This window comes from Elgaria multicarinata, chromosome 3 (genome assembly GCF_023053635.1).
Source record: "Elgaria multicarinata webbii isolate HBS135686 ecotype San Diego chromosome 3, rElgMul1.1.pri, whole genome shotgun sequence".
NCBI lineage: Eukaryota > Metazoa > Chordata > Lepidosauria > Squamata > Anguidae > Elgaria > Elgaria multicarinata.
The window spans coordinates 30,487,631-30,503,739 of record NC_086173.1 but is presented as its reverse complement, the minus strand read 5'-3'; the positions used below and the strand labels follow the sequence as shown (position 1 = coordinate 30,503,739).

General features: G+C 45.1%; 1 protein-coding gene across 5 annotated transcripts in view; it reads left to right on the top strand.

Annotated features, from left to right (window-relative positions):
- Positions 1-16,109, top strand: part of BAZ2A (bromodomain adjacent to zinc finger domain 2A) — a 66,253-nt gene that overhangs the window by 12,081 nt on the left and 38,063 nt on the right. For 4 of the 5 annotated variants that reach the window (XM_063119847.1, XM_063119849.1, XM_063119848.1 and 1 more), the window contains exons 2-3: positions 13,730-13,867; positions 15,464-16,006. In XM_063119847.1, coding sequence (XP_062975917.1) covers positions 13,732-13,867; positions 15,464-16,006 — 679 coding nt within the window. In that variant the 5' untranslated portion in view covers positions 13,730-13,731. Of the gene's footprint in view, positions 1-3,039; positions 3,189-13,729; positions 13,868-15,463; positions 16,007-16,109 lie in introns of those variants that run through there. The other variant, XM_063119846.1, reaches the window with a different exon arrangement.

The window sequence follows — 16,109 nt, the reverse complement described above, 5'->3', positions numbered from 1 at the left end:
TAAGTTTTCTTCTTCTTCTTGACCATTGTTGGGAGACTATTAACCTTTTGTAGCATGTAGTGTTGCACTTTCCCTAACATCCATAGCAGTCACAGTTTTCTCCACTACAACCTTCTTGCTTGGGTTAAGTGAAAGAGAGCAGCGCAGCAGGAAGAAATGCTGCAGATCGTTGAGGTGAAAGCTGTGGTCTTGCACTAATAGGAGAGGATTTGGCTGAGGAGCCATAGCTTAGTTGTAGATGACATATTTATCTGCAGAAGGTCCTGTATTCAATCTCCAATAGAAAAGATTTCAGTCAGAGCAGGCAGTACTATGCTAAATGGGCCGATAATATGCCTTGAGAAGGCAGCTTCCCATGTTCATTCAAAAGCCACAAAAGGGAATATCGTCATTAATGAAGCTTTAATAAAGTTTATTAGGGCGAACTAAAATGTCACAATGTTGTGAGTATGAGGACATTTCAGTTTATGAACCAGCATGGCTATACACTGCTTTTTAGAAATATCAGTGGGGGGCCGACTCCCGGTAATACTAAAACGCGTGGTTGGTGAAGTTGGTAGGCAGTAGATTCAAGACAAAAGAAAGCCCCTCTTCACAAAATAAATGTCATGGAATTTGCTGCTGCAGAATGCAATGAGGGCCAATGGCTTCAAATCTAAAAGGAAATTAGACAAATGTATGGAAGGTAGGTCTATTAATATTGATTAGCCATGAAGACCAAGACACATCTGATGGGCTATTGCTAGAAATAAGCTGCTGGACTAGATGGAGCCTTGGTTCAATCCAGCAGAGCTCTTGTGTCCTTTTGGCAGCTAGCTGCACTGACTGCTCCTGCCTCTGCACCACAACTTCAGTTCTAGACTAACCAGTGAGAGCCACCATTTCTTTGAGTGAAATGACATCAGACACTCAGATACCATCACAGGTCAAACATGGAGCCAGTCCCTTCCCAGTATTCATTACCGTCTTGCTTCAGCCATTCTTTCCCAACCTGGTGCCCTCCATAACATTTTGACTACATCTCCCAGCATTCCTGACCATTAGGTACAATGATGCAGCTAAACATTATAGCTTAGCATGTGAACCATGACTTAGTGTGTCATATGAACCATTCCTAACCACGGTGGCTACATAACTACAGTTTAAATATGCTCACTAACCATTTGCTGCAAAAGGATTAGTGGCCTAATCATGACTTAGCGTGTCGTCTGAGCAGGCCTATTTTAAGCTCACTTAAATCATAACACCAATAAGACTACAGGAGAAAAAATGGAGTTTGCTTCTGATGCCCTCATCACCTGCTGCTCTCTAGGTGGTCATTAGTGGTGGGGGCAGGGGGGATGGTCTGCAAGGCCCTAGACTTTTGCCCCAAGATCCAGTCCTCACTACCCCACTAATTAGACAAATTGCTTGGCACTGATTAGAATTGAAGTTCAACACAGGTAGAGGGCACCAGATTAGGGAAGTCTGCTTTAACCTTCTAATGAAGAGATTTTTCTTTAGTGGTGGTAGACAGTAACCAACCCTCTGGCCATTAAACAAGCCTTTTGCCCCTCAGTGACCACTATTCCTTTGCAATTGTGCAGTCTTCTAGCACCCCTCTCTAATATAGGAGCCTTCTACAGTATCCTCCTCCCCATTATCAATACAGATCCACCTTGTGGCAATCATACTTTTTCAAAGTGAAAGGATCTTCTACAGTCATGTAGTGGGGTTCACTGCTTCTTCCTCCACCATTGCTCTAGCAGGAACCTCCCTCTCCATTTCCCTAACAGCTGCCCTGAAGCTGCCTTTCCACATCTCTCACTAGACACTCCACAATGAAGCTAGGGCCTTGCTCTGGAACGTGTTAAGAATGATTGCCCAGGACTCAGCCTTGGAACACCTGAAGTAACAAAGGTGGGATGAGTGAGCGTTGGTTCACACAAGTGAGTGTATCGCTTGATCTCTCATCACTTGGCAATTTGATTTATGTTGTTAATATGAACGTGGTTTCTCCCCAGCTTTTATCCTCACAACAACCCTATGAGATAGGTTAGTCCCACGGTCAATGCTCCAAGGGGGGTTTCACAGGTGAGTGGGGATTTGAACCTGGGTCTCAAGTCCAACACCCTAGTCAATACACCATGCTGGTTGTGTTTGATGTATCCGAAAACCCCCTCTGTGGTGTTAAACCAGAGATAGCTCATTTGCACATGCAAATAATCACAAGGCTGCTCAAATAGCAATGTGCATGCACTTGGCAACCGGTGCAGAGATGAACTCTGTTGAGCTGTGGGGAGTCTTTCCTTGCTCAAGGGGTAACACATACCCCTAAGCTAGGATGAGAGCCAAAGATTTCAAAAGGTAAGAACGCTGGAAGCTACCTTAAAGAGCAGGGGTGGGGAACCAAGCCACGAGCCTTCTTCAGGTGTTGTTGGACTACAACTCCCATAATCTGACCATTAGTTGTCATGACTAGGGCTGATGGGGCCTGAAGTCCAACAACATCTGGAGGGCCACAGGTTCCCCTTCCTTGTTAGAGAGGCTCAAACCCCCGGGTCCATCTAAGCCCAGCATTGTCGACACTGACTGGCAGCGACAGCTCTCCAGGGATTCAGGCCTGTCTTTCCCAACCCTACCTGGAGATGCCGGAGATTGAACCCGGGACCTTCTGCCTGTGAAGCAGGCGCTCGACCACTAGCCAGGCTTGAGTAGCCGACGACGACGACGGCCAGCCAACTTTTCCCCGACCTCGCTCGCCTCTTCCAGAGCTTCCTCCAGCAGGCTCCCAGACAAGTTTTGTGCCGGGGCGGGAGGGAAGAGAAGCTCTAGGACGAACCCCGTCGCTCGCTCCTTTTCCTTTCCTCAGAAGGCGGCGCCGCTGCTGCTACTAGGTCAGTCCTCAGCAGCGACGCCTCCGGGCGCTAGGACCCGGCGACGGCTGCAGCCGCCCCGGCGCTCGCTCGCTCGTTCGCTCCTTCGTTCGTTGGCTGGCTGGTTCGCCTGAGCTTCCTGGCCAGAAACGACGACGACGACGACGGCGGCGGCCTTGCCTGGTGCGGCTTCGGCCTGGCCCCCACGCCCCGCGCCGTCGCCAGCCTCGGCCGGGGGCCCCCGCTCCGGCCCTGGCCATGTTGCACTGCGGGGCCCGACCCCCTCCATCGCCTCCTCGGGCCATGTGAGGAGCCGGCTGACACCTCCCACAGGTGAGGAGCCGCGGAGTGAGAGAAAGAGAGAGAGAGAGACGTTTCGTGGAGGAGGCCGAAAATCAGCCAGAGGGGAGCGTGTGACGACGTGGCCCCATTCCCCACCCACCCCCACCGCCTTCGGCGCCGCCGCCCGAGGGAGTGAGGAGGGACGAGAGAAGAAGGAAAGAGGAGAGAAGTTGGCCCGAGTCCTTGTGAGGAGAGAAGGGGGGGAGGGGAACGTAGCAAGTTTCATCTCGAATATCGAAGGGGAGAGGAGGGTGCCCTTCCTCTTCCCTCAGGGGCCTGCGGTGGACCCCACCCCACCCGCGATAGCCCTGGGGAGGCGTGGGGCCTGCTCCCTTGGATTTGAGTGGGTGGTGGTGAGACGCGAGGTCAGAGGGATCGAGGAAGCCACCTCCGCCTCGAGCAAAATCCCTTATGAGGAAGGGAGCGGAGCGCGAGGCTTCTTCGTGAGAAAGTCCGTTCCCGGCAGAGGGAGGGAGATGAGGGGCGGGATGAACGAACGCCTCTGCTGGGTTAAAGGGCCACAACTTCTAATGGGTGGGAAAGGGATCCCGGAAAAGACGCAGATTGTTGGGGGAAGCCGGGCATGGTGGGCTGGGGTTGGAGACGGCGCTGCGCGGCGGTGACGCCGGCATTAGGGGTTGGGTGAAGGAGAAGGGATTGGGCCGTTGGGAATTAAAAGAAGGAAAGGGGGGGGGGCGGTGTAGGGACGGCCTGGTCTGGATTTGGTTTTTGTTTCTGGAGAAAAGGGGGAGGGGGGTACCATAACAAGCATCATGATCGGCTTACTGTATGTGGTGGGGAGTGAAGTGTGAGCTCCTCTTGAAGTTGGGGAGGGCTGTGCTACGTATCTTGTGGGATGTCCTTAGGCAGCCTCGAGTGGCCAGTTTTGTGCGCGAGTGCGAGGATTCCCTTCACATCAGTTAGAGCTTTTATGGAAAGGCGGAGAAGTGCCTGTCCTTGATTCTGGGGAAACAGGCCATATGGCCTCCTGCGGACGTAGGATGTGCGAACAGGGGGTTTGTGGGCATCCCTAGTACAACAGGCTGTTAGATTCTGTGAGAAAGGGGATAGGATTATTTCCTTCTAGGGGGTGGTAGGATGCGACCCATCCTAGGAACCCTGGCTTCAAGACTGGCTTGTAAACAGGATTGTAGGTAAAGAGCTATAGAGAGGAACATAATTCCTATGTTATAGCATGTGTGCACCTATTGCTATCTTGAGTATAGTTGGGGTTTGGAGAGAAGAAACTTTTTGTTGGGCACATGAGAGAGTACCTGGGAATTCTGCATTCGAATGGAGATTATATTCTCTATAATAGTAGATCCTGGAATTCTGATTTGGAGGTTTGGGGCACACACACACACACACACCCCGTATACATAGCTGGTGGAGATAATAGCTTTTGATACTGGGGATCCTCTCTTTCTTTGGGTTTAGCATGTGTATAGGAAGTATTCTTTTATCTAGATGGCATGTGTCAATTTCTGATGGCAATCTCTTATGTATTGGGGAAGTTGAAAGGCTAAGATCTTTAACTTGGTGCCAGAAAGGAGGTTATGAGTGTGGTTTGGGCAGATGATAGTTGGGGCACAGAGAGCCCTTTGTGTTTGTGTGAAGGTGGGGTGTGAACATAGGGAAACCCGGATGTCTTACTTTTAGGGTGTGTGAGAGCTTAGAGTTGTTGTCTTCCCCTGCTTAAACATGTGTGCTGAATCTTGATGCAACAACCCTCTTCCTCTGCTCCCTCCCCCATCCTTGCAGGAAGTGGCCGGGAAATGGCAGCTGTGTTTGTTGCTTTTTGAAATGTCCTTTTTAATCAGATATTGTTTCAGTTTCTGGCTCTCCCCAAGCTCCTTGGCTAGATTAGCCTTGTTCCCCAGCAGCCAACTGGCACAAGATCCTGTAGTTTGGGGTTATCACCTTTCTTTTTTTTTTTTAAAAAAAAAAAGCTACACATAATTTAAAGGGACAGTCATCATATATCTTTTAATTTAGCAAAATGGCAAGACCTGATATGGGTCGCACATCTTTGGACTTAAGGGCCCTTTTGACACTTGAATGTCCATCCCAGATTATACAGGGATAACTGCTTCCTAGCATATTTTTTGGATGAACTACTATTTCCCCAGGGCTTCCTATTCTGGCACTCTTTTTTTAGACATAGGAAGATAGCTTTGGGTGGATATAGTTCTGAGGTTTTACATGCATGGTTTAACAGAAAAATAAGGAATTTACTCCCATTTAAATTGGAGATATATTGAAACATTTTTCATAGATACTAGGGATTGGGCACCCTGAATGGGCACCATAGCAACAAGTTTGCATCCATATTTATTTATTATTTAATATATATTTATTTACACATATGATACCCAGGTCTTCGGGGCAGAATTCCCAGAGTGGCTTCCAAAACAAAAATATTGCTATTTTACATAGCAGTCCTAAATGGAGTATGGTGGGGAGTGAAGTGGCAGATCATCTGCCACTTCCAAAGCCCTGCCAGCTCATGCCAGCCGAGGGGCGGCTAAATTTACTAGTTGATCCCACCCTCTTCTGTTGGTTTCAATGGGAGAAAAATGCCTACACCAATCCAAGGTACAGAGGGAATGGAGAAATGGGTCTAGTGGATCCACAGCTTCTGCTTCCCCACCTCCTAAATGCCCCCATATTGGGGGCCAATACTGCAGACTGCTAGCAGGAAGATTGAACTTTTCATTGGCATAAGCAGGGCCTATGGAACAGACTCCACACACACCCATTCCCAGGTGGTGGAGGCCCTTTCTTAACCCCTCTTAGATGCTGTCTGAGTGATTTTGCATATTGTTATAAGCTAAAATTCACAACAGGTATAACAAGCAGCAGCAGCCTATCTAAATAAATTCAATTAAATAAATAAAAATGGCTTTTGTCTGGTGCTGACAAAACAATAGACTCTGCAGCTAGTGAACTCCTTTGGGAAGAAAGTAACAAAGCCATGGTTCCACCACAGAAAAGGCCCTATCTCTGGACACCACTGGTCTCCCCTGATAGCAATGAGACCTGGCGATGGGGAAAAACTCCAAAGCAGATCTTAATATATGGGCTGGTTCCTTCTACCATTCTTACAGATGGTTTTCAGGTGCTGTCAAATATGCATTTACTTTATTATTTGATGTAAAGTGCTTAGGATACACAGCTTCTGAGATATTTGTTAGTGGACCATTACCAAAGCATTCTTCCTTTCCCTTCTTTTGTATGCTGCCTTAACAGAGGTAACATACTAAAGAAGCCAAAAAACTGGGAGGCTTTGTAACAGACATATTTTACCAGTGAAAGGCAGATTAAGTCAACCATCCTGAACAAAGTTTTCTATGATTCCTTCTTGTCTTCCAAGTCCTGCAAATTAAGTGAGCCCATATTTTATGTTTATTTTTGCAAGGGCTTGGGTCCAGAAAACTGATATAGAACTCAATAGTCCTCAGCAAGTGAGAACAGTTGCTAGTTAAAAGATTGTTCTTGCAATTCTCTCTGACCTTTCCATCTTCTATGCTATATTATATTATATTTCCACTGTTTGGCCACAGCTGATAATCCCCTATTAAAAAACATCTGCCTTATTGTAACACACCCAGGATCTTCCTCTTTCAAAAATGGAAAGCTTCAATAAGATAGTGCCCCACCATGAGTCTTAAGGTGAGACGCTGATTGTTGCCAAAAGCTTGTTAGACACAAAGTTGCTGGTGACCTTGGGCATTATTAAGCTTATGTTCCCAATTGGCACCCTCTGTTTGTAGTCTAAGAACAATATAAACTTCATAAAGTTTTTATGAAGAGAAACTAGTACTTTAAAAAAACTACATTAAAAGTGCATGTGTGATAAACTTATCTTTTTCGAGGTGGATGTTAATTTTGGCTAGGGCAAAAATAGAGAACTTCAGGGTGAAGTCTGGAGGTAGGATTATCCAAGCAGGACTGGGCACATTGTCTGAAGCAAGTTTAGACTGCTTAGGACAGGAAGTCTCAAACTTTTAGGCAAAGTATCTCATTTCTGCAGTTAGAGAGCATGAGCATGTGCCAGACTCCATAAGCCAGCCTTTGCCCACCTGATGCCCTCCAGATGTGTTGGACTACAGCTCCCATAATTTTCAGCCAGTGTGGCTGATTGATGGGAGTTGCAGTCCAGCACATCTGCAGGGCACCAGGTTGGGGAAGTCTGCACTAAGCAGTAGTTAATAAGAGAAGTTAATAAATAGACAAGGCTGTGACCCATCTCAGATGCTTCTAAATGCCATTGCCCCGCCCACTAGGAGAACTGAACTTAGATTAGGTGTCATATGAAAGGAATATTCTATTGTGTCATCTCTTCCCACTTTTCAGGTTATAAAGGAATCCTTGCTCCTATCCTCCTCATACATTTAAAACATGCTTCTTCTGGGATCCTAAGAGAGACATAGACCAAAGATACAAATAGGATCTCTGAGTAAATCAGCTGTTCGGTATTATCCCTGCATGTGTGGTTCCTGTCAAGCCACACCCCTTCTCTTTAAACTCTTTTTCTGTGTTGGCTGCAATTAATTCATCCATTTTGCTTGGCTTTTTTCCTAGCAAGCCATTCTGACTTCCCCTTTAATTACAATGCCTTTCCAGCACCTCCCTTCACCTCAGCTCCAGCCCAGCTTGTCTCTGTGCTGGAGCAGAAGCTGCCTTTTCTACTGCTACCCTGGCCCTTAAAGGGATATTAATGGCAATTTTATGGCTTAGGTCAGCTGTTATGCACTGTCAGGATAGGATCCAATGCTTTTGAAGGAAAAACAGCAAGTGGCATAAGGTGCTCTTAGTTCAAGCATGGATGATTCCTTACTTTGAATATGGAATTGGAGGAAGGATACTTTCTCTGCCACTATTAGTAGCAGCCTTTTCCTCCATTGCAGTTACAGATGAAGCCTTCCAGTTTAGGTAGTGGTGCTTGGCATGACATTGCAGTAATAGAGGTGTGTGTGAGAGAGAAAGAGAGAGAGAGAGAGAGAGAAACAAGCTTCCTCATGCAAGAGTTAATGAACCAGTGAGGCAGAAGCTGTGGCTGAAATACTTCTTTTGCTGACATTACAGCTCTTTTGGATACATAAATTTTATCTTGACAGTGATTGCTAGTTGGGGCAAAATGGATAAGTGTTATTGATTTAGACCAGGTCAGTTATCTAAGTTGACCTCAGGTTGGCATGTGGAAAAAATCCTAAAAATGATCTACATTCTGGACTTTCCCCTCTAGATAGTCTGTTTTTGGGGGGTTACATTTGTGTTACTTCACACTTACCTGCCTGGAGGTGAAACATTTCAACCCATTCTGTCTCTGAGCAAGGTGGGGTTCTGTGCAGGAAAATGTTCTGAACCTTCTAGAGTTAAGTTTATAACCTTTGGGGCCCCTCAGAGGGAATGCACATAACCTAAAGGAGACACCCTCCTGCTTAGTTCTCTTTTAACCACTACTACTGCAGCAGCGGTGGTTCTCTGCAATTTTCATCTAGAATAGGGGAAGGCAACATATGGCCTGTGGGCAACAGGTGCTTTGGCTACTATTTGTTCTGCCTTGGAGAGGAGCACAGGTGCAACCTGTTCCTCCTTCCAAAATTAATAAAGCAGGTTCAGTGAAATATATCAATTTACCCTTGTGCTGCCTGGTGGAAGTGTGCTTTTTCAACATTGGAATCCAAGAATCAAGCTCTGCTCTTAATCACCCAATGCCACTTTTCTCCATGTTGGAGCCTCTAGCCTCTGTGCTATTGTCCATTTCCAATGTTATAAGGTCTTCCTCCAGATCAGTATCAACTCTCCCCTCGATTGTATTGATGAAGTTGTTCTTCTGAGGGATATCTTACCTGCGTGCACATGCACACCACAACATTGAATGAGATCCTTCCTTGGAGACTGTGGTCCAATGCCAGCTCATGGAGAAGCCTTTGAAGCCACTGGTCCCCTGCGACCTCAGTCGATTGCTTCTCAATGTAGTCTTTTTGGTGGCCATTATCTCTCCCCAACAAACATATGGACTTTGCATCTTATGTTAGAATCCTAGCCTTTGAGTGGTTCATTAAAGTAATTACTTTATGTGGGCAATTCATCTGCTATATTGGGGAATTTGACAACTATTGATGACTTGAAAAGAAAAACTTGATTTCCACCTGGCACAGCAAATACAGGAGGGAGAAGAACGATACTTATGGCTGGATAGAGTAAGGTCAGATAAACTTATTGGAGGCTTCAGGTACCAGTGGCAAGTAGCTACAAACATTATGTATATTCTTATGTCTGTTCTTCAGGATGTAGGAGGAAAACCACAGACCTGATCCAAAAAGATTACATTCACATGAACAATATTTATCATTTAACATGTACCCTGTCTTTCTACCGAAAATGGCACTCAAGGTGGGCCACCATGTTAGGTACTTCAGTATGCATGGTATTTATGAGTACAATTGACATGCTTGTGAAATATTGGGAATATATTTGTTACAACTCCATCATTATGTGTGGATATTCCCACAATTCCTTGCAAGCCCTCACTAATTGTACTCTTTATAGCTTGAGAGCATCCGCCATCAAGAAATGCTTCCTGAAGAAGCTGTTTTCTCTAGTGAGCAGAGAATTTCCTAAGAAAGAGTAGAGTGGACTCTGAGAATGTTATCAGAGTACACAGCTCAGTAGAAGGATTCTATTTTGCTTTGTGTTCAAGTAATTCCTTTCCCACACTCTCATTTTTCATTCAAATACTAAACTTAATTAAGAGCACAGTACAAATTGTGGAGCTTGCTGGGATATTTGGGCCTGTTTCCTAACAGTGTATTATGTAAGAGTAGTATAGTGACTGGGATGGGGGATTATTTTCCCACCCAAACCCTTACACCTCTTTTAGGAGAGAGAACCAGTGCTGGTCAAGAGAGTAATGATGCATTCAGACACTGTGTGTGAAGTTTGTTCTCAGCTTTGGATAAAGTAGTGTCTAGTGGTGAGGCTTCAAATCAAAGTTTCTGGATTCAAGATGTAGCTGCTATGATCTTTTATTTATTATGCGCCTGCTACTTATGCAGAAGATGCATATTGTCAGACTGGTCTGAATCTAGCTTGAACTCTATATCTACGGATTCATCCATGTGTTGCCTTCCCAGGCAGATGTCCAGGCCTGCCATGAGCATTTTTTCTTTAGTGGGGAGGGGGAGAAGAATAGCTATGACATGATTCTTGGAAGATTGCCATGTTTGGGAGCCACAAACATGGCAATCCTGGATGTCCAGGGAATGGGCTAGGCCCCATGCCAAGGGATTATGTGCTCTATCTTATTTTTGTCCAGCTTCTGTGAACAGTACATCTATTTAGTGCATTAATTTCAGTAACAGGAAATGATGGCTTTTTCCCAGAGCCACAAAGAGGTGAAAGTTCATCTGCATCCCTGTGGGATGAGAAAATGACTAGTTAGGCGGGGGGGGGGGGGGAGCGGAAAAGCCTTGGTAAAGCTTGTGTCATCTGATGTAGAATGTTCACATACTATTTTGCAATCTCATGCTGGCACATATAAGGCCTTGAAAGAGCTATGAAACTGAGTCGGAACTCTGGTAAAAGACGACAAATTATGGATGGCACTCCTCTGTCTCAGTAGCATATCAGTTTTACAGAGCCCAAGTTTCTTCTCCAAGTAACTCACTAGGAACCTATTTGTGTTGTAAGTTAAGTGAGGAGAGTAACTCTGTAACATTGAAAAATGGGAGAAATGCAGTAAAACAGATTCAGTTATTAGAAAGGACTTCTGGCTGAAATTTCCCACTCAAGATTATTTTCAATGATTTCAGTATGAGAACTCCTGACCTGGTTTGCACATAACACTAACCCATAGTTTATTTAACCCATGTGTTGTTGGATTCTGGATTGTTGTGATGTAACTCAACTGTACTAACCATGGTTTGTTAATCACAAACAACCCAAAAAGCAACACCTTAAACCACAGCTTTAACCACGGTGCTTAAGACAAAAAGGCATGGTTTAAGGTGTCTTCTGAACAGGGCCATGGTTTGTTGTTGGGTTGTGAATTCTGGGCTGTTTAAACTATGGATTTTCATTACTCTTGAACTCAGAACTGTAGGTTGTTTTGCCAGGCTACAGAGGCAGTGGGCGTTAATGGTAAACCACCACCACAGCCACTTCATGTGCCAGTACTACACCACCACAAAGGCATTTGGAATACAAGGAGTAAGAAGGCAAAGGAGGAGGAGAAAAAAACTAGGGATCATGAAAACAAACCACTGTTTTTTAGAGGAGTCTGAGTAACGCAACAAATATCTGAGGATGTTAACAACTACAGGCCGGTGGCTAATATCCCTTTCCTGGGCAAGGTGCTTGAGCGGGTGGTTGCAGGACAACTCCAGGCACTCTTGAATGAAACGGATTATCTAGATCCATTTCAATCGGGCTTCAGGCCTGGTTTTGGAACGGAAACTGCCTTGGTCGCCCTGTGGGATGACCTCTGTCGGGAGAGAGACAGGGGGAGTGCGACCCTGTTAGTTCTCCTGGACCTCTCAGTGGCCTTCGATACCATCGACCATGGTATCCTTCTGGATAGGTTGTCTGAGCTGGGAGTTGGAGGTACTGCGTTGCAGTGGTTCCGCTCCTACTTGGATGGCCGATTCCAGAAGGTGGTGCTGGGGGATTATTGCTCTGTGCCGTGGCTCCTAAGCCATGGGGTTCCGCAGGGCTCTATTTTATCCCCTATGCTGTTTAACATATACATGAAGCCGCTGGGGGAGGTTATCCGGAGATGTGGACTGAGGTGTCATCAATATGCGGATGATACCCAGTTCTATCTTTCCTTTTCATCAAACCCAGGTGAGGCAGTGGCTGTTCTGAACCAGTGCCTGGGCACGGTAATGGACTGGATGAGGGCTAACAAACTGAGACTCAGTCCAGACAAGACGGAGGTACTGTTAGCGGGTGGTTCATCTGTCCGGCGAGGTGATGTTTGCCCTGTCCTGGACGGGGTTGCACTCTCCCTAAAGGATTGGGTCCGTAGTTTGGGGGTGCTCTTCGATCCAGAACTGTCACTTGAGGCACAGGTGAACTCAGTGGCAAAGAGCACCTTTTATCAGCTTAGGCTGATATACCAACTGCGCCCTTATCTGGACAGTGATAGCCTAGCTACAGTTATCCATGCTCTGATAACCTCTCGTTTGGATTACTGCAATGCGCTATACGTGGGGCTGCCTTTGAAAACGGTCCGGAAGCTTCAGCTGGTACAAAACAGGGCAGCCCGTTTACTAACAGGGACTGGCTGGCGAGATCACATTACGCCAGTCCTTTTACAACTTCATTGGCTGCCAGTCCAGGTCCGGGCCCGATTCAAAGTGCTGGTATTGACATTTAAAGCCCTAAACGGTTTGGGACCAGGTTATTTGAAGGAACGCCTCCTCCCATATGTACCTACCCGGACCTTAAGATCATCTACAGGGGCCCTTCTCCATGAGCCCCTGCCAAAGGAAGTGAGGCAGGTGGCTACTAGGAGGAGGGCTTTCTCCGCTGTGGCACCCCGGTTGTGGAATGAGCTCCCCAGAGAGGTCCGCCTGGCGCCTACACTATACTCCTTTCGTCGCCAGCTGAAGACCTTTTTATTCACTCAGTATTTTAACACTTAATTTTAACTCAAATTTAAATTATACTGTTTTAACTCTGTATTTTAACCTTATATCAATTTTGCTGCATGGTTTTATCCTGATTGTGCTTTTTATATTGTATTTTGTATTTGTGTTTTTAACTTGTTGGTTGTTTTATGATGGTTTTAATTTTTGTGAACCGCCCAGAGAGCTTCGGCTATTGGGCGGTATAAAAATGTAATAAATAAATAAAGCAACAAACCATGAGTTACATAAACTAGAGGTTGTTATGTGTGAACCAGGTCACTGACCTGGTTCGAATGTAATGATAACCTAGAATAAGGGTTGAGTTTGGGTTGTTGGATCATGGGTTGTTGTTAATGTGCAAACCCTGCACTTTGGTTTAACTATTGGGTTGTTAACTATGAACAATCCAGAGTTTAGTTGTGCAATTTCTGATGTAAGCCTAGGACTTACAAAAATGGACATAAGGCCTTTGAATAAATGGTCATTACATGAACTGCCCTATTGGTATTGCTTAAGATGGTGTCTGAGTTGCTAATTTTGAGAGCTAGTCTAGTACAGTATTTGTAGAAGTCCCCAGTTCAAATCTCACCTTTGTCATGACCTCATCGGGTGGCCATAGACAAGCCACTCTCAGCTTCTCTCCTCCCACCACCACTTTACAATATGAGAAAAATAGTACTGATTTACCTTACTTGATTTTATTGTTGGGATAAATTATGTGAGCCATTTTGAATACTTACTGAGTGATATAAAATACTGGATGTCTTTGTAGCTGTTGACCACTGTGTGGGTAAATGACACGAGAAAGGACTTATAATGCTCTCTGAGAAGAGCTGCATCTGTGTAGTGGCTTTAACTCTCTGTTACATGACTTGTGTTTTCTTTTCTCCTCAGAAATGGAAGCAAACAACCATTTTAACTTCACTGGCCTTCCGTCTTCACCTGCTGCCTCAGGACTGAAACCTGCGCCTTCCTCAGGGGACAATGTCTACACAAATGGATCTCCCATGAACTTCCCCCAACAAGGGAAAAGTAAGTGTGGGGCAATGGCCCTAGATCTTTGGGGCATCAGCATTGATTAGGTATGGTCTTATGGCTAATGTTATAAGCCCTTGTCTTTAGAGTATGAGGTATTTCTTTGTAGGATGGTAATGTGTAGTGTGAGGATAATGGCTGAGCCTCAGGACAGCTGTAAGAGATTTGAATACCACCGCAATAGGCAAGGTTGTATGTACCCTCATCTACATGAGACCACTGTGAGAGGGACTGCACCTGGAGCTGATTTCAAAACCTGAACTTTGCTTTTTTATTATTGCGGGTTGCAGGCAGAATCTAGGCCTAGTTACAGAAAAAAACCTTGACAAAATAAGCAGTATCTAAAGACGCTTTGGGAACTGAACCAAAGAATTGTTGCTCTTTCTTTGTCTTTTGGAAAAGTAATTTAGAAGGTTAAAAAGTTAACTGTAAACTGAAGTGCTGTCAGGAATAAAACACTTTTCTTCAATGCCACCTTGTTTTGAGGAGGGGATGGATATATTGCTGTCTTTCCTTGTTAGTTGAGAATATTGTCAGCTCTCCTGGAAGGAGAGTCTCAAAAGACTGACTCTCTTTTCCTCTTTCAGATGCCTACTATACAGTATAGAAGTGTGTAATATTTTGAAGCTCTCTGGGCAGTTCACAAAAATTAAAACCACAAAATACAACATAAAAACATTAGAAAATATAGAAGCTTAAAATTAAAGTATAAAAATACAACCAGAATAAAAACTAGCAACAAAGCAAAGATTTAAAATACAGTAACAGATTCAATACAGCAAAGCTAAAAGACTAGAACACTAAAATGCAGGGAAAATAAAAAGGTCTTCACTTGGTCCTGGAACGAGCACAACGTAGGCACTAGGCAAACCTCTCTAGGGAGCTAAGAACACAGCCAGGGTGCCACAGCAGAAAAGGCCCTCTTCCTGGTAGCAATAAAATATCAAAGTAATACAAAATTAAACTTTAACAATATCAAAAACATAAAAGAGCCAGCAGTCAAATTAACTCTACAGATTCAAGTTTAAAGTCCTGCTGGAAGAGGAAGGCATCTAAATGAATACAGTGAAGATGCCAGGCAGATTTCACAGACTGGGTGGAGGGCTCACTACAGAGGACACTCTTTCCCTAGGTATAGGTGGGTAGTGGTAATGCTAGTAATCATTACAGGCATGGTCAAATGTAAAGAGATCACCCCACAAATTCTGTTCTTTCTGGCCAGGCTCAGAATAAAGGCTAATACTTACCAATAAAACATATAAAGAGAGGGTGGGTTCAGAACTGCCAGAAATGAAAAAAAGTATGTTCACCATATCAGATACTTGTTAATTTTTTGTATCCTGTCCTTCCAACAAAGACTTTGGGGCAGTGTGCATGGGTTTATCACAGGCCTACATCACAGGGTTGTTGAGAAGACCAAGATTGTAAAATGCTTTTTCAGGTAGCATGTTAATACATATTTCTCATTCTGTTTACCCAACTTGATTGTGTTTTGTCTTCTCTGCCTTCTAAGAGGAGAGGGACCCAAGAGATTTCCCCCTCAAACAGTAATCCTAGCACTTGTTGTGCTCTGTCTTCCTTTCCTCATGGCAGGTTTGAATGGAGACATGAATGTCAATGGCTTATCTACTGTATCTCATGCTAGTACTTCAGGGACCCGCTCCTCAACCAACTCCCAACTCCACCACCCCTATGACTATCTCTGGAACTACTCTCAATACCCATCTGGCAATGGCAACAACCTCAAGGACGGTCCACTGTTTTCACAGTATCCAGTGAATGGTACTGTTGGGGGCAATCGGCAAGCCTCACCAGGGCATACCACCAATTTGAGGGGAGGTGGTGGGCAAGAATTCTGGGCTAATGGCACCCCAGGGGCCATGGGACTAAACTTTGACTCGACAGAGCTCTACGATTCATTTCCTGATGATCAGAATTTTGAACTCCTACAAAATGGCCCATCCAGCTTCTACACATCATCTCAGCCTTCCCCGATGCTTGGTTCAAGCAGCCAGGACTTCTCTCCACAGCAAGATGAGCCAGGCAATGAAGAGACTGTGAAAGAAACTTCATCTACAGTCTCGGAAAATGGCACAAGGTTGTTGGGCAGCATGGAACTGGAGAGCACACAGCCAGGTAAAACAACAAATGCTCACGTCTGGATTTATCATTCAGCTAACAATGCTATAGGGCAGGCCCCAGCCAGGTTGAGACTCCTGTTACAGTGTAATTATCTAAA